This window comes from Herpailurus yagouaroundi, unplaced genomic scaffold (assembly GCF_014898765.1).
Source record: "Herpailurus yagouaroundi ecotype Mexico unplaced genomic scaffold, PumYag 142, whole genome shotgun sequence".
Lineage (NCBI taxonomy): Eukaryota > Metazoa > Chordata > Mammalia > Carnivora > Felidae > Herpailurus > Herpailurus yagouaroundi.
The window spans coordinates 48,048,685-48,068,201 of NW_024412397.1; the positions used below are offsets into that span (position 1 = coordinate 48,048,685).

General features: G+C 36.2%; 1 protein-coding gene across 2 annotated transcripts in view; it reads left to right on the forward strand.

Annotated features, from left to right (window-relative positions):
* Nucleotides 1-19,517, forward strand: part of OSBPL1A (oxysterol binding protein like 1A) — a 248,714-nt gene that overhangs the window by 92,756 nt on the left and 136,441 nt on the right. The window contains exons 13-15 of one of the 2 annotated variants that reach the window (XM_040479203.1): nt 30-152; nt 6,241-6,322; nt 15,429-15,535. In XM_040479203.1, coding sequence (XP_040335137.1) covers nt 30-152; nt 6,241-6,322; nt 15,429-15,535 — 312 coding nt within the window. The remainder of the gene's footprint in view (nt 1-29; nt 153-6,240; nt 6,323-15,428; nt 15,536-19,517) is intronic. The other variant, XM_040479204.1, reaches the window with a different exon arrangement.

The window sequence follows — 19,517 nt, forward strand, 5'->3', positions numbered from 1 at the left end:
CTTTTATTTCAATTCTTGGATTATTTCAGGACTGGCTGGAAGCAATAGAAGATCATTCTGCGTACAGCACTCACTACTGTTCCCAGGACCAACTGACTGATGATGAGGAGGAAGATGCAACTTCCGCTGTAGACTTGAAGGAATCCTTAGAGGTATATAGAAAAACCTAACCTGACTTTTAGAGCTAACTCTGTCACCAAGAACTTTCTTGTCAAATGTGAAGTTTTGAAATTAAGCTATCTGAGGACAATGGAGATAGCACTGCTGTTTGTCAGGTAACATTTTATTGCCATTTATGTTGTCTGTTATGATGGTACTATCAAATGTCTCTGTAGATAATACTCTAAATATAGAGGCCTGTGCTTCTATGTTATCTTTTTTTTATTAAAATTTTCACATTGCTGTAAACAGATTGTCGGTTTATTTGAAAACTGCCACCAGTAGGGGGAGCATGCTTGACTTGCTGCCCTTTATGATTTCACTGCATATTTCAGAGTTTAAATAATGCAACCATAGTGATACTTTTCCTGACTGGTAGTTGGATTTAAAACCACTTGTAATCTGTAACTTCATTGATGAAAAGTAAGGTAAAGCATCAGTAATGAATGGAGAGGCCTTCATGTGAGGTGACGTCAATGTATTATCCATAGAGAAATAACAGCATATGTAATTGAAATGAAATAACTTTTTTTTCCTGGGCATCAGTTTTCTGGCTGTGCCTTTTAAAGGGGAATTGGGTTTGGAAGAATTATACTATGAAAGGATGATGGAGTTTCAATCCAAGTCATTATGTCAGAACATAGCAGTTTGCTTACTAACTTTAACCTTTAAAAAAAAAAAAAAATCATTGCAGGATTTGAATGTTTCTAAATCAACAACTTTAATGAAGTTTGCTTGTACCTAAGGAGTTTTATTGACTTAAGGACCTATAAACTTAGGAAAGAGATTTGGGCTTTTTCAGTTTCTAATTTTATGATGGAACATTAAGAAGTTTGAGCTCTTCCATGTTCTGTTGAATATATTCCCCAGAATTTATTGACATTTGCTTTACCAGTGCTACTTCGGTTTTTTAAAGCCTAATGTATAGTGTGGCAACCATAAACATAATTTTCAGATCCATGAACTTTGCAAAAATAACATCTACCAGAGCATCTAAATAACATTAAGACTGTTTGAGTAAAGAAAGAAGGTTTAAATATCTATGGCCAGAATTGTGTCAAACAAATGAAAAACAAAACTGTGCTAAATATTTTAACTTTTAGTCCTTATTCCCTAAGTGAAAAGAAATCCTTTCCTATTTATCCTCAATATAAGGTAAATGATAAAACCCAGAAGGACTTACAAAGCATACCAGTATCTTTCCTAGGATTATGGTAATTTTAAGACCTTTTTAATGGAAGCTACAGGTAAATAAAAGCATACTAACTTGCATATCATTAAAAAAATTTTTCCTTGAAAAAGTGTTTCTTCTTTGGCATAGTTTTCAAATTTTCATGTTACAACTTCAACTATTTTTTACTCACTAGAATATCGTGCTCTTATGTTAACTTTAAAACCATGAAGTTTTTGCCTTCTAGATTTTATAGCACCCAAAGTTTGTGAGAGTTACAGCAAGTGGTAAGCACTTTGAGGTTGTGCAGGTTATAAACATGTCTCTGTCCAATGGAATTTGAATGCTAATTCTGTGAATCTTGACTTAACTCTGTCTCAACTGCTGAAATTTGGTCCAAAAATAGGTTAAAATCTGAAATGAGCTGTGAAGTATGTTGAATTGTAAGACTGGCTCCAGAATGCCTTTGATCATTGGATTCTTAAGTTGTAAGGATATTATGGGACCTATTTGTGAAATGAGATCTATTCTAGATGTTTATAAACTTCTAAAGAAAACTAGGAACTGTAGGACTAGAATACTCTAAAACTATCTGAATTGACATAAAACTAACCTTATTTCCTCAACATGGTTTTGGACAAGAAGTTATGGGGAAAAAATGTCCACCTTGAAAAAGTGACCATGTTACATGTTCTTTTGGTCTCAGTTTATCTCCACCCAAAATGAGGGCCTCCAAAAATTGAAAACAGTTTCTTTTCTCTCTCCATCACTGCCTTGAGGTTAGGTCTCCAGGGAGAAAAGTAGAAGATAAATCACAGAAATACAGGCTTCATGGTTGTTGCCTTAATGAAAATTTTGAAAATATTTCAAATCTAACAATGGGAAGACAGATTCAAACACCGTATTGGTGTAGAAATGTACTGTGCAGTACGATAGCTACAAGACACATGTGGCTCTTCATACTTTAAAATTTCAACTCCTCATTTTAACTCCACCCAATTCAAGTGCTCAGGAGTCACATGTGGCTACCACTTTGGACAGTATAGAATGTTTCCATCATTGTAGAAAGTTCTGTGGGACAGAACAGGGATAGGCTCTCAGATTTGGGGTGGCACAAGCAAAGCAGGGGTCTCCTACGTTGATGATATCTCAGTTCCGTAGGATCTGAGGATGTAAGATAAGTCAGTGTTACAAGGAGTAACGAGCAGAGGAGGCCAAAATTTAATCAAGTGAGAAAGTGATACACTTTGCTGATTTAAGAATAAATGATGCCTGGGGCGCCTGGGTGGCGCAGTTGGTTAAGCGTCTGACTTCAGCCAGGTCACGATCTCGCGGTCCGTGAGTTCGAGCCCCGCGTCAGGCTCTGGGCTGATGGCTCGGAGCCTGGAGCCTGTTTCCGATTCTGTGTCTCCCTCTCTCTCTGCCCCTCCCCCGTTCATGCTCTGTCTCTCTCTGTCCCAAAAATAAATAAACATTGAAAAAAAAAAAGAATAAATGATGCCTAATTAAAGTGAATATGCAGGAAGATGAATGTGCATCAACACAGAGCTGATAAAGACTGGTACTTTCTATACAAGAACGAGACAGATTTATATATATTGATCTAAGACTTATGGTTAAGTGAAAAGGGCAAGGTATAAAAAGATGTATCTTTTATACATTGGGAGAAAAAAAGGGATATACACACATATACACATTTGTGTAGACTTAGGTCATCCCTGGCAAGTTGAGAAATTAATAGTGATGGTTGCTTTGAGGCTGGTAAAGGGGGAAAACAGGGACTATAGACTGATAGGTATGTGAGAGAGAATTGCCTTTTTCTCTATATCTTTTGATTTAATTTTTTAAATTTTGTGTAAATATCTGTTGTGAAATAACACTAAGCAGATGACGGAGCAGGTACAAAGAATGAATGTGCTCTGGATGGACTTACATAGAGGGGAGATGGATTGGGCTGGAGGTAGGAAGCCTCCGAGATGAGCGGAGATGAGCACTGGGGCACACGACTCACATTCCTGGCTCTTTTCTGCAAAGAGGAATGTCATTGAGGTTCTACAATATACTACTTAAAAAGTTTAATATTATCAAGGTATAATTTTCATATAAAATTCATTTTATGTCTTCAGTGTGAAGACACGTATATACATGTTTTGACAAATGTATATACCTTTTGTAACCACCAAGAGACGGGGGAGGGAGGGGGAGAGAGGACATTTTTATCACCTCAGGAAGTTCCTTGGGGCCCCTTCCCAGGCAGTGCCCTTCATCTGCATCTCAGGCAACCACTGATCTTTCTGTCATTTTAGGTGGTATCAGTTTTGCCTGTTCTAGAATTTCATGCAATTGGAATCACACTGTCTGTGCTCACAGGTACCTGTCCTTTCACTCAGCTATGTTGTGTATATCAGTAGTTTGTCCCTTTTAATTCCTTGAGTAGAGGTGGTCTGCTTCTGTTCTTAACGAAATGTGGATCCTCTCTAGCAAATAGGCTGGAATTAATGACCTCTCCCCTATCCTATTCAGTCCTCCCTAGCCCTTGATATACATTTTTGAGCTGTTTTTCTAAGCCAGGGATAATAAAGTGGTTTAGCATCAATTTACACAAAACCAGCAGCCAGGATCTGGGTGGGCAGAAGTAGGAGCAGGAGGCCTGTGTTGCGAATGTGCCCAGCTGCTCATGTGGGTGCCTCCTGTGCCCTGGGCTCTGTGGCTGTGGATACAATCCTGTTCTTGAGTTCTGTGCCCAGGTAACTTGGGTTCAAAATACTGTCATACTTCAGGTACTAGGTCACTGCTCATAGTGGGATCCTGTTTATGTAGAATTAAAAGGAAAAATTAAAACCTAAAAAGAGTGCATGACATAAGGTGAATGTCCTAGAAGTTAACAATGGGACACCATGCTGGGCTCTGCAAAGAACTCATATACATTAATCTTCATAAATAGATTTTTAGATTTTCATAACATAACTCATAGCTGCTAAGGAGAAATTACAGCAAACTAGAGAATGTACATTTTATTGTATTGATATTCTCCTGTTCCTTTTAGTATCGACTAAAACCACACCAATTGTTGAGAACAGAAGACATGTTATTCATAACTATAAAACGGAATGTGTAGATCAAATCTTCTCCAGCTAACCTATTCTGTACCTTTTAAAACAAGTAAATCCTTGATCAGCGAAGCTCTTTTTAGTAACTGTCAGGTAGATATGTTAAGATGAACATTCGTGATTCAACTATTAGAGGATGATGGTATGGAGACCATTCTTGTCTTTATTACCTGAAGAACTATCACTTTCAGGCATCCATCCAGCTGACCTTGACCATAGAAAGGAAAAGTGAAAACCGTAGCATTGACTTGCACGTGGGCAGGGGTATTAAATATGCAGAGAGTAAAAATGACAACTTTCTGTTAATAAATTATGAGTGATACATTTGGTTGCAGTGCATATTTCAATGCCTGAACCTTCCACTTGTGTTTATAGACTATGTCTGAAAAAACAATCCAGCATACCATTTCCCTTTCTATGGTGTTTTAAATTGCATAGTGCAGGTATTTTCCCTCTTCCAAAAAAAAAAAAAAAATTATATTTTGATGTTAGAGCTCTCAAAACAGAGTAATGTAGATTTTAAAGAGAACATTGTGGTCACACAGTGTGTGAGAACACTGTCACTGATGTGGTACCATGAATAATTCTGCTGTGGGTGAGGCGAGCTTCATAAGCACTAAAAATTTTATAAGGAGAAAAGGCTGCTTATCTATGTCACTTTGTCATGAAGGACTGATTTGGGGGGAGTAAAAATGTTTAGTGATGAGCCATTTGGGATTAGGAGTACAAAGAGGGGAAGATTCATAAGGTTAAATGTATTACTCTACCTATAACAATGTGATTCTAGTATTAAGAAACTCAAGGTTCTCAATAAATATTTTTCACTGTCATAACCAAGTGACTTGACAATAATTTTCTTCTTCTTCCTCTTTAAAGGGAAACTATAAAAAAACTAACTTCAAAATTACATTGTTAATATAACAAATGTACTTATCTGATTTTTCAGTTTGGATTTCCAAATCTTTACTAAGATGGGATGGAACTTACGTCATAAAATTCTATATTTATGTTTTACTTTTAAGGATCTAAAAATGTAGAAAATTCAGATTGCAAGAAGGATGCTTTCTATAATTGACTTTATCTTATTTTTATAAGCTTTGACTTGCTAAGAAAATGTCCTTATTGGTCTGCTTATGTGAAGGCTGTGAGCACTTAGATTGCTGAGCAAAAATCAGCTAGTGGGTTGTTGGTTTTTTTTTTTTTAACTTTATTTATTTGAGAGAGAGAGTGAGAATGAGTGTGGAAGAGGGACAGAGAGAGAATCCCAAGTAGGCTCCCTGCGGGGCTTGAACCCATGAACGGTGAGATCATGACCTGAGCTGAAGTCAAGAGTCTACCACTTAACTGACTGAGCCACCCAGGTGCCCCAGCTTGTGATTTCTAAGTGTTAGTACCATCTAGATTTTTTTTTTTTAATAAAAACAATTTTTAAAATATATTCGTAATACATTTTATAATTCCTGGATGAACTTAATCAAGTACACAAAAAGGATTAATCAGAAATCTAACTCGGATGTATATGGTATAATGAGTTCTTAGACGTGATTAATGCAATTGTATATTGTCTACATGACAAATGTTGAATGTATTTAAAATTTAGAAAGACTTACTAATCTGTATGTGATTAAATGCAGTATTCAATTTCTAAGGAAATTTTCTCTCATCTTTTTCTCTCTTTATGAAAATATCTCAATTGTGGTATATCAACATATGAACTAAAAGTTTTGATAAAATATTAAAAGCATATGTACTGTAAAAATCCTGTATTAATAAGTTTTATTTTTGTTTTTGTTTTCCCAGAAAGCACAAAAATGCCAACAGAAACTAGATAGGGAAATTTTCAACTTTCTGAAAATGATTAAGGATTGTGACATGGCTAAAGGTAAAAAAAAAAAAAACAAAAAAAAACGGGGAACAAACTACAAATAAGACCCACTCTTTAACTCAACCCATTGTCATAGATGTTGATCCTTCATGTTAGATGATTTTCAGTATTCAATTCAGAATTCTGTTTGATAAGACTATTTTGAAAATTTAAGACGGTTATTTAAAATTTCTACTCATGGGGGAGGCCTGGTCTGTAGATTAATTTTTTTTTTTTAATTTTTTTTTTCAACGTTTTATTTATTTTTGGGACAGAGAGACAGAGCATGAACAGGGGAGGGGCAGAGAGAGAGGGAGACACAGAATCGGAAACAGGCTCCAGGCTCTGAGCCATCAGCCCAGAGCCCGACGCGGGGCTCGAACTCCCGGACCGCGAGATCGTGACCTGGCTGAAGTCGGATGCCTAACCGACTGCGCCACCCAGGTGCCCCTGTAGATTAATTTTTTAAGAAAAGAAAAAGGTAACATTTGGGGGCTATAAATTCATTTTGGCTACATAATGAGAATTCTTATGAATCCCAGAAGACTTGGACTTTAGAATCAAACTGTCTTAAGTTTGAATCCTTGCTCTCTGCCACTTAACCAGTTGTTAATTTGAATAGTATGTTTAACTTCTCTGAGTCTCTGTTTCCCAAATGAAGGTGTTGGTTGTTTCCAGGTCTTGGCCTTTTATGATTCTATGAATGCATATGTGAACTTATCTTTCTAATGTTAATCTACCTTTCAGTAGTAATTTTTTATGCCTTCAGTCTCCATTAGTTACAAATTATCAAGAGTTGACTATAAATACTCCGAAAGTCAAAATAAAATATAAAGTCAAAAATCCAATATAAAAATTACATATTCAGAAACAATTATTACTTTGTAAATTAAAAAAAAAGCTGTGTTTTTTAGACTTTAGATTCCTAACTATTGTTTTAGATTTTAGCTATGATGGCTTTATAAATAACTTCACTAAAATATAATTGATTTAGTTGTCTCTGAGTTTATCATTTTTAATCATGCTCAGGTATTTTATATCTGTCCAAATGAACCTCAGGCATCCCTTTATGTCAATTCCACAAACATGTATTTGTATCAGCGATGATAGCTTTGAGAAGGACAGAAGTTAAATCATTTTGATTATTGCGGGCTGAATATTATATTAGTTAGCACTCTTCATCCTCAGGACTTTTTAAAAGCACTTCATTAGATAGAATTCACATAGTCTACACTCCACCTGTGTGAAGTGTTCCCTTCAGTGGTTTTTAGTATATTTATAGTAATGCAACCGTGACCATCAATGAGCTTTAAAAACACCATCTTCAAGAACCATCAGAAGTAAGAAGAGATACCAGCAACATTTAAAAGATGTAGAAAATGTCTGGAGTTAGTTGAAATATAAAGAGCAATTCCTTTAACATAGACCAAAGAAAGAAATTACATCAGAACTACAACCAAATTAAGTCTTGGGATTTTTTCAAACCTCAAGTCAAATGTCTTGGTTCATGTTATGTGTATGACATATCACTTGTAAGAATGGTGAGTCTTTTGTGTTTTAAAGACATGAATGGTATTCAGTTATAGAAGATATGTGCTATCTGGGAAATTTTGAGGTGGCTGACTATGATCTGACAATGTTATTTTATGTATCTACAATTAAGTTCATACACAAACAATTGTAAACATTTTTTGAGCCATGGGTATAGAGAGATAATAAATCTGCATATTTTATAAATAGTAAATAGGGTTAAGATGATTTCATGAATGGAATTAAAGAGCTCAAGGTAACTGAGTTACCTTAATGCCAAGGGATATATAGAATAATCTTAAACCATGTATTTTATTGCTGATAGGACATGTTCTGTCAAACTACTATCTATTTCAAACTGTCTACATAGTTTGCCAATAACTTCTCAGGATGAAAAACTAAAATGTTTGTGTACAGAATCAAGGCCTTGTATTTGTGACTGTTGTCTTACATTTTAGTACAAAATTATGTGATCGTTAAGACCCCCTCCCTTACTTCTTATTCCAACTTCTGCCATGCTAGTTTGGCTCTGTGGCCCCTCAAAGGCATGTCCCTGCAGCAGGCTTCCCTGTGGTCTCCCTGCCTTCTGAGACCCCCCTGCATTCCATCCTTAAAGGGAAACCAGAGGCTTTTAAGAGCTCTTCCAACTCAGATTCTCTGAAATACTGCATTATTGCTGCCAGATTAATTTTAGAATGGTACTTTTTTGATCATAGATTTTTTCCCATTGAAAAACTGTTTGATTGAAAAACTGTAGAATAAAATACAAACTCTTTATCCTAGCATTTAAGGACTTTCATAGCCCAATCACAAACTTATTTTTCAGTTTTATTTACAATTACAGATCCTCCTCAACTTCTGATGGGGTTATGTCCTGATAAGCCCCTTATAAACTGAAAATCTCGTTAAGAGTGCATTTAATATACCTGACCTACTAAACATCATAGCTTAGCCTAGCCTACCTTAAATGTGCTCAGAATATTTACATTAGCCAGTGGCTGGGCAAAATCATCTGATACAAAGCCTATTTTATACTAAAGTGTTAAATACCACAGAATATCTCGACTGCTGTACCAAAAGTAAAAACAATGGCTATCTGGATACAGGGTGGTTGTAAGTGTATCAGTGCCGTGGCTGACTGGTCACTACAGCTCACTGCCACTGTCCTGCGTCACGAGAGATTATCATACCACATATTGCTAACCCAGGAAAACACTGAAATTCATAATTCGAAGTATGGTTTCTACTGAGTATGTTTTGTGTTCATACCATCAAGACAAATAATGGTAAGTCAAACCATTGTAAGTTGGACATTCTGTACCAAAATAAGGTGGTAATAAAGTGATGGTAATGTGGTGTGATCAAATTTAAGTGTACAACACAACATTATTTATCATAGTCAACAACTGGCTACTACTTAAGGGTAAATTTAGGGCTTTAGGGAAGAACAGACTGACCAGCCTCAGGGAATCTTCCAAATGTTTTATTGCTTTAGGTGATTTTCTTTGTTTTTGCAATCAGGTTTTTGATAATGATAAAATAGAGGTTTCAATACTGCATTCACTGAACCTTGAAGGATATGTTGCCAATGCTAGATACCTAAATTTTGGCATGCATCCAAACAGAAATTAGGTCTAAGGAAATAAAGTAGTATTTCAAAGAGGATATTCTATACCAAAATACAGAATCACTTTATTACTTTAGGATTCTTGGAAGTGAGATTAGTGGGTGAGAGCATATTAATGTTTGTGAGATGATTGATATATTGCTAATGACTTTCTAAAAGATGTATTTTATGTGCCAACTTTAACACATATATCTTATTGCATGTTACTACATGCATATAGTGAATCCTTGGTTAAAGAAATTAGAATGATTTCAGTTATTTAAAAGAAAAAAGTTCTTAAAGAAAACACTTTTGTTCAACCCACTTACAACTAGGCTTTGAGTAAACACACTTCCTGCCTCCTTCACTGTTGCCACTGTGGCCCAAGCCATCATTGTCTTTCCCACAGAGTATTGAAACATCCTTCTAACTGGCCCTCTGATTCCACTCTTCCCCTCTAGTCTCTGCCCCAGGGACCCTTCTAAAACAGGAGTGTACAATGTTCTTTGCTCAAAACATGTAGTAAATTCCAGGTCATCTCACTAAGAATGAAAGACCAGTTCCTTCTGATGACTCACAAACCTCTTCAGTCCTTTTTGACCTCTCTGTCCTCATGTCCTAGTACCGCAAACCTTTTCAGTTCTTTTTGACCTCTCTGTCCTCTCCTGGTTACCCCTGCTTGCTCATCTTCCAGCCTCACTGGCCTTCTGGCCGTCCCTCAGAGAGGCTGGGCATACTCCTGCCTCCGGCCTGGGCTGTGCTGGCCCTCTAAGGCTTTTCTCTAGGATACTCACACATATCCTTACATGCCCAGGTCTTTGTGCATCTCTTTGGCTTTCTCTTGTTGCCTGCCTTGGTTTGCTCCCCCATGTCCATTCTCTGCCCTGCTTGGTGCCAGGGGCTATTGATCACTACAGACTGCGTTACTGGAGTCTTCTCACCCTCAGGCTTCTGATTGGACTCCGCAAAAAGGAGACCCTCTCAGGAGATTGGTGGAGGGGACCAGAGAAGTCAGGCGTTTTCCTCACTCCCTCCAGCCAGGCTGTGGTGTAATAGCACTGCTCTGTTCCTGACTTGGCTGAAGGTCCCCCCTCTGACTCCAGCTCCTGCTGGGCTTAGGGACACTGGCCCATCCTTTTGCTTCTCCATTCCAGGGTGGCAACTGTCCTGCCTGGCAGTCTGTTAGTTCACTCCCTTTGTGTGTAATCTTTTTTTAAAAAGAGTTTACAGGTGCCCTTTGAGTTTGCCAGGTCTCTCCTGCCAGGACTCTGAGACCTCATCCTGTCTAAACTTTCACCTGCCCTCAAACACTTGATATTCCCCTACCTTGCTTTGTTTTTTCTCTTTGTCACTTATCAAGCTTGCTGTATATGCATTGTAGTTGATTGTCTGCCTTTCCTATTAGAATATAAACTCTATGAAGGCAGGAATTTTTTGTCTTTTATTTGCTGATAATCTACAGCAGTTTAGTGCATGGCACATGGGCACTATACAGTTGATTCTTGAGTAATATGGGTTTGAACTGCATGAGTCCATTTATATATGGCTTTAAAATATATACATATATATAGCATAGTACTGTAAATAAAATTTCTATTCCTTATGATTTTCTTAATATTTTCTTTAGCTTACATCATTTTAAGAATACGGTATATAATACAGTGTATGATATATGTGTTAACTGAATGTTTATGTTATTGGTAAGGCTTCTGGTCAATAGTAGGCTATTAATAATTAAGTTTCGGGGGAGTCAGAGATAATAAATGGATTTTCAACTGTGAGGGGGTCGATGCCCCAGCTCCCATGTTGCTCAAGGGTCAGCTGTACATGTTTTGAGTGGATGAAATGAATCACCTACTTACCTAGCTTATACATTGATAACTTCTTTTGAACTCAGAAACAAGAACCAAATTTGTTTTGTCAGGTTAGTATATAGATTGTACAAGTCAGCCCTGAACTGCCACATCGTGTCCTCTGAGTCAGCAGTGGATGCTTCTTGGCTGTCTCAAGTTCCCCTGGATCACAATTCTGATAGGATCTTCTTTCAGGACTAGTGTTGTCTATACCATCGGAAAATAATAATTATAGATATTTTAGATATGCTTGCTTTATTGGGCATTATATTTAACAATAAAACTACTAGTTGTTCTTCAAGATCCAACTCAAGTCTCACCTCTTATCAGACTCCACTCGATCACTCCATCCCATAATGGTTATTCCTTCCTCTGAATATGTAACCTTTTTTAAAATCTATGCATAATTTGTTTGCTACCTATATCTTATAACATCCCTCATCTTTTTATTCTCATTTAATTCATGCTGTAACTCATCTAACACATGATGTTTTAAACTATGTGTAGTCTCCATTGCAGCTAATACAGATTATATACAGACAGAATGGTTAGTAGTACTTGTTTAGTAAGTGATTGTGTTCATGCTAGTAATCTTAATTTGAACAACAAAAAAATACATTTATATTCTCAGTGTGACCTCAGTTTTTTCAAGTTACAGTTTTATGTAAACATTTTTAGAACATAGTTGATTTTTATATGCAGATATCTTTTTCTCCTTTTTTGAGGAGAGCATACAGATTTTGAGGCATTTATATAATTCCAGATAGGAGTGAAAGTCAGTTTTTAAAATGCCTCTTTGCATGTAGGTTAGATCATGTCTCTCAACGTACATAGATGCATTGCTGTTTTTTCTTCATCATAAAAAAATATGTAAATCTTCATGAGAAGGATGGCACTTGAACTTGGCCTTGAACAAAAAAGGTTTAAGTGGAGAAACTTCTGAATATGAATAATTATTATTTCCAATTTTCGGGGAAGAAGAAACATCTTGAAGAAAGGTTTAGAGGCCGTAAAGGAGAAGAATATTTCTAGGAAAACAAATACTTTGAGAAAAATAGTATAGCTGAAACTGATTCAACTTATAGAGTATCTTAAGTGTCGGCTAAAGAGTGTGGACTTCTTTTATGTTAGGAGAATGATGGAGGTCATCTGTATTAGGTTTAGTTTGCTAGCATAATAAGAAACCAGTATTTCCCCCAATAGTTTTAAAACTTACCCAATTAAAGATTGTACAGTGTTATGAAAATGACAGATTGTGAGCTTTTTATACATGTCTCTAAAGTTAAGCTTTTCACATGAGGTCTTCTAGCATCTTTCCTGAGTTCAAAAATACTTTTAGTACAAAAAATTGACATTATTCCTCAAAATTAAGTGTCCAATTCTTAAAAATTTTTTTTTTCAACGTTTATTTATTTTTGGGACAGAGAGAGACAGAGCATGAACAGGGGAGGGGCAGAGAGAGAGGGAGACACAGAATCGGAAACAGGCTCCAGGCTCTGAGCCATCAGCCCAGAGCCCGACGCGGGGCTCGAACTCACAGACCGTGAGATCGTGACCTGGCTGAAGTCGGACGCTTAACCGACTGCGCCACCCAGGCGCCCCGAGTGTCCAATTCTTATAATAGGCCAAATATGGTTACATACTGACCTTTTTACATGTGTTCATTATGACTAAGTTTCTAAATATTAATTGGCTAAAACAGATTTATAGTGATTCACAGTTGGTAATTTTACTAGAAGCTTAGCAGTTTTCTTTCTTTTTATATAACAATATGCAAACACATCATATGTGAAGCATGCCACTGTGAACCAGCAGGCCTCTGACACACTGCCCTGGTGCTAAAGTATCCGTTCTTACACAGAGCTACTGTGCAAGTTAATGTTAATATCAAAATCTTGCTTGAACACCAGACTGTCATAGAAATGACATATGATACCTTATGACTCTGTTTGGGACAAAAGAATCAAACACATTCTCAACAATGGATTCTTAAAAGTCAATATATATTTCTTGGAGTATCCTTTAAAAAGTTACAGAATCAGTTTTGTTTTAAATCTTGAAATTCAAAAAAAAATTTATTTTGACATGTAACGTTTTATATTAATCAAGTATATAAAGTATTAAGTGTCTAAAACACAGAATTATAGATGATTAAGTATGTCATGGTATTTAATAAAAAGAAATACATCCATGAATGACTGTGCTTCCATTCTCTTACCATTTTTGCCATGCAAGTGGAAAATTACTAGATTACCCAGTGCATTTATGGAAGGCAGAGGCTGTGCCTGATTTTTTTGTACATCCCCTCACGGTATTCAATCCACAGCTCTGTGAGACATCTGTTGAGGTACTATTTAAGTCATACAGCATCTGGCATATGGTATTCTTTTTTGCTATTTAGCAACTAAGTAAAGAAAAAATCTTCACAATGTGTATCAAAGATTCACAATGAAAAATAAAGCATGTGAAATCAAATTTATTTTAGGATATAGTAGTTTTCAATTGTTTGGGTGTTAAGAATAGCTAGCACTAGGAAACTGTATTCCATAGTATGAAAAATATGATAAAATGTCATTTGGTATTTATATCCAGATATTAATGAAAGCTTGTTCATACCTTCATTTACTCTGACCTTTTCCTTTTTTTTTTTTTTTTTTAAATATTTATTTATTTTGAGGGGGGTAGGGAGAGAGAGCAGGGAATGGGCAGGGAGAGAGCAGGATCCACACCATCAGCGCAGGAGTTGATCTCAAGAACCATGAGATCGTGACCTGAGCTGAAATGAAGAGTCTGACACTCAACAGACTGAGCCACCCAGACCCCCTAACATTTAACTCTTGTTGCCCACTTTTGCCTTATGGGTTTTGAGAAATAATTTTTCTGAGAAAAGGACTTTTCTTTGCTAAAATAAGTCACATTCCTACAGAAATCTTGGAAAATTAAAGAATGAAGAATAATAGAATTTTATCACCTAGAAATAATGACTGTAAATAATTTGTTATATGTTCTTGGTAGAATTTATTTTCCTTTCCACTCATTTGAAAATATTTGTTTTTTGATAAGACCCACTTTATGGCCTGAAAATTATAGGTTGCCAGCTGTTGGATTTGATTGCTTTTGCTTATTGACCTTGGTTACCCTGTTTTAAGAACCCTGTGTTAAATTAATCAAGATTATTTAAAATACAAAGGGTGGTATAGATTTGTCTTTCTCCTTTTATTTTTAGATGACAAGCTTTCTTAATGTTATTTGCTAGAAGGGATACGCTTAGAAGATCTTAATACATAATTAACACAAAGTCCAAAATTATTTCAATTAAGTACATTTCTCCAGCGTTAATCTGAACAGAAAATGACGTTTTATTTTTTAAGTGATGTGTGTGCATTTTGCAGCTTTCTCTTGCCAGCCTTTTGTTTTTTGTTTTGTTGTTGTTTGTAATAGGTAAATGGATTAAGATTTTCCTTCGGGAACCTGGGATGATCGTAACATTACCATTTTTTTTGTTCCCAACTTATATCCAAAAGATACTGGGCCCCCAGAGGGACACATTTGTGAGAGTGCAAAGACCTATCCATGCCAAACATTTATCCAATAAGCACTAGAGGAAGTTGAGTTAATGCTGCCTTTAGATATGTTAGCCATCATGTCAACTACAGTATTATTTTTATCTTTTTCTAGCACTTGGCTTTTGAATAAAACTACTTATCTAGCATAGAATATCATGAAAGGAAATGTTAACTGCTTTTCTTAAACATTATATTACTTATTCCTATAAACTTTGTTTTGTTTTGTTTTGTTTTAGTCCTGACTCTTCAGGATATAGTCCTTCTTAGGACAAGGGTTCATCTTTTCTTTTACTGTACCAATTTATGTGCCCTGCATACAGTAGGTACTTAATGATGCTCAAGGAATATACTATATCCTTTGTTTAAGGCAGCTAGAAGGAAAGATAAAGTTAGTCCATATAAAAATGTTTGTGGTCTTTCCTGGCTCAGTCGGTAGAACTTGGAGCTCTTAATCTCAGGGTTGTGAGTTTGAACCCCACATTGGGTATAGAGATTACTTTTAAAAAATAATATAAAATTTTTGTGGTCTTAAAAATCACACTAATTTATTTATTTATTTTTATTTATAGACATGCTTCCATCATTTCTTCAGAAAGTTGAAGTTGTCTCTGAAGCTTCCAGAGAAACTTGTGTAGCTTTGAGTGATTGCCTTAATCTCTTCACTAAACAAGAAGGGGTAGGTAGTTGGAATTGAATTTTTCAGTAACTGTCTGGGTGTCACATACTCAATCATCCAATAAGTCATTGCTTTCAAATTGTCCAAAGGTAGGAGAAAATAGTCTTAACAAAGAAAGTGAAAGCTTTGTTTTTCGCTAAAATTTAAAACTCATTTATTCTTGATTAAGCAAGATGATTCTGAAGTAACTTAGGTTCATATCTAATTATATAGCTATATTTATCAACTATGTTTTAAAGTTCTACTCAGAGTTCTTGTGGCATTTCAACAAGAGGGTTGCGAAAATACTGTGGAAACCAGAGGTTTTATAAGAAAAATACACAGTATTTTTATTTAGAAAACAGAGTGCTGTCCTACTAATCTGTGTGAACTGAGCTCAATGGGTGAAATAACTTGTATTCTTTTCCCCCTGCTTTCTCCCATTCAAAATTTGCCATTTTCCCAAATATTGGTAAGAGTGATATGTTTATCCATTAGTAATTCTTTTTCTGAATGCAAGCCAAGCAGCCATAGGCCTTCTTTTCCATTCTGTTAATTTCTACATATATGTTCAGTCTTCAACGTTTTAGTTTAAGACACTACATTTCTTATTCTTGTTACAATTTTTTGTACCTTTTAGTTAGAAACTACGTTTTGATAAAACAAGGCAGATGAAAATGGTTTTGTATATTTCTCTCATATATATGAGATACGTATATGTAAAGATGTAACATTTTATTTTCTTGTGATTAGAACAGAAGCCTTGTGGGGGCACCTGGATAGCTCAGTTGGTTAAGCATCTGACTTCGACTCAGGTCATGATCTCACGGTTTGTGAATTCGAGCCCTCATCGGGCTCTGTGCCAATAGCTCAGGGCCTGGAGCCTGTTTTGTATTCTGTGTCTCCCCCTCTCTCTCTCTCTGCCCCTCCCCCACTCATGCGCACGCGCTCTCTCTTTCAAAAATAAACAAACATTAAAAAAATAATAACAGAAGTCTTGTGAATTCATGTTAAAAAATTTTTAATGCCAATTTTGTTATGTACACCACAAATTTTGTATTTTATTTGGAGAAAAAATATGTAAATGATCTGAAATTCATTTAAAACAAACTTCCAGAAAGCCAATAGAATTGTATTAACTATCAGAGGAAAACATAATTCTTCATTGAACTTTTTTTAAGTTTGTTTATTTTGAAAGTGAGCACGTGTGTGAGAGAGCATGAGCGGGGGAGGGGCAGAGAGAGAGGGAGAATGAGAGCGAGAATCTCAAGCAGGCATTCATGGATTTGTAGGATCAAACCCATGAGCCATGAGATCATGATCTGGGCTGAAATGAAGAGTCGAATGCTTAACAGACTGAGCCATCCAGCGGCCCCTGTTCATTAAGCATTTTAAATGGTTGATTCTTCCAATACTATTTGAAAACATCCCCTCAGCATTTCTACTTTTGGTGATGTCATATTCTAGCTTATTTAAATGAGGCATGATGTAGTGATCTAAATAAATCTAAACAGCATTGTAGAACATTTTTAAAATGAACAAGTTATGGTGTCTAGGGATTCAGGTAATACTTAACACATCGTAAAACCAAATCTCATTAACATCTCTTCTGTGGCACCTGCTGGATGTGTCAATAACGTCTTTGTTTTAGAGATGTATAGTTTTAAGGTAAATGCTAAATTAGAAGTAATTTAATTTCTGGAGAAGCCAACCTATGCTAATTTTTAAACTGCTTAAAAATACAGCCTCATGATTACTTCTCTGTGAAAATCTGGATGTGCAAGAGTAGATTAGCCTAAAGTTTAATTAGACTTTTAGACTTTTAAATTCGTCATGAGGATAAAATAACATAATGTAAGCAAAATGCTGAGCATAGTTCCTGACACATAGTAAGCCCTGAGTACAAATCAGCAGTTATTATTGTAGGATGCTATCTAACACTCGTGACCCCTTTTCTCTGATGGCATTTTGGAGCTTTTGTGTCTTTAACTTTGGATTTAACTCATTTTGGGAGAAGGTGGTATTGTCTAAAGAAAATTTGAGTATTTGTGGAATGATTGTGTTCTTTCCATCCTTATTATTCAAGTGACAAAGAGCTACTTAAGTTCTTTGAACCTTGATATTTTCATCTTACAATAAGGGAGACCATATAGTAAGTGAGTATTAACAGCACTGGTCTGAAAGTCTTATGGGCCTTTTAAAAATCTGTCTTTTTCCTAACCAACTGTAGGCTAGTTTCTGTACAATGAAAATATGTGAACACCTCAGTATCAGGTGTGGGTATCAAATGTATATAGATGAATAATATGTATATACAGCATAGGACTCATTTAGGAAGTGGCATCTTCCTAAGCATCTCTTAATGCTATGAGATATCAACTCTGAGGTTCTCAGTAGTATTTATGGATTTCCTTGTGAGAAATATGATTATAGATCATGAAAAGGCCCCCCAAATAATTAAAAGATAAATGACATCATCAAAGTTAGCTTTTCAAATGGCTAAGAACTAATATAAGAATTTAATAGTAGGGGCGCCTGGGTGGCGCAGTCGGTTAAGCGTCCGACTTCAGCCAGGTCACGATCTCGCAGTCTGTGAGTTCGAGCCCCGCGTCGGGCTCTGGGCTGATGGCTCAGAGCCTGGAGCCTGTTTCCAATTCTGTGTCTCCCTCTCTCTCTGCCCCTCCTCCGTTCATGCTCTGTTTCTCTCTGTCCCCCAAAAATAAATAAACGTTGAAAAAAAAATTAAAAAAAAAAAAGAATTTAATAGTATAATGGAGGTCAGAGCAGAATATTTAGGTATAGTAATGCCTTATTTATCTGGAATTGTAAGTTACATTTCTGTATCTGGAAATTTTATTAAAAAGCTTTGAACTCACAGAGACCTGGGTCTAATCATGCTCCGCTATTTAATCTGTTTGCCTCAGTTTTCATATACAATTTCCTTTTTAAAGTGATGACCAATCACAAAAGAATGTTTTGAAAGGTAAATGTAATCATATTGGCAAAACCCCTTGTACAGTACCTGGCACATAATGGGGATCCAATCGATTGAAGTGATCCCAGCCTCCGCAGCAGCAAAACTTGTTTTTATTCTACTCTCTTTGATGACAGTTATTCTAAATATTACCCATTTACATCTTATGCTAAATTTTTAGTACTTAATTTTATCTTTTCTGGGCTGTCCTTTTGTATGTTCATAATTACTCTGTATCTTAATGCAGAGATGCCTTCAGGGGATAATGTTTATAGGACTCTGTAATTTGACAAAATGGCCCAGTCCTGCTAATGCCCTTGAATTTAGTTTTGCTCTTTATGGGTTTAAAATTTTTTTTCTCTTGAGTTTTAGATCAACTGTGTGCCTGTCTGTAACAGAATACTGATCCCTTCTGCCTTACTCTTTCTAATGTTCTGTTTATTAAAAAGAAAACCAGATGACCAAACTCGGTAAAATTATGTTCACAGTAAGAACAAGCTGGCTCTGTATGGAGAAATTGAGGGGTTTATAATGAGAACAGTCCTTAATGCCTGGATTTGGGTCTTTCTATTTCTGTGGTATGTGAGTGTTCTTTGCTTATTTGGGGATGCTCTGATATGACCCAGATATTCAAGGTTTCCATACGACCTCTACATTAAATGAGGTGCATTATATACGCATATTTTACTTGTAAATAACACAACTTGTGTTTTTGGAAAAAACTGCAATATATAAAGTAAGCTGTAAAGTTTGAGTTTGATTTACTAAAGGGAAATTTATTAGGTGTTCTTGGGGTGATATTCTTGGGGGAGACATTGGAGAATGTGAATGCCACAACTGTCTTTAGCCTTGTTTGAGAGTTCTATTTAAAAGGGCACCATGGGGCGCCTGGGTGGCGCAGTCGGTTAAGCGTCCGGCTTCAGCCGGGTCACGATCTCGCAGTCCGGGAGTTTGAGCCCCGCGTCAGGCTCTGGGCTGATGGCTCAGAGCCTGGAGCCTGTTTCCGATTCTGTGTCTCCCTCTCTCTCT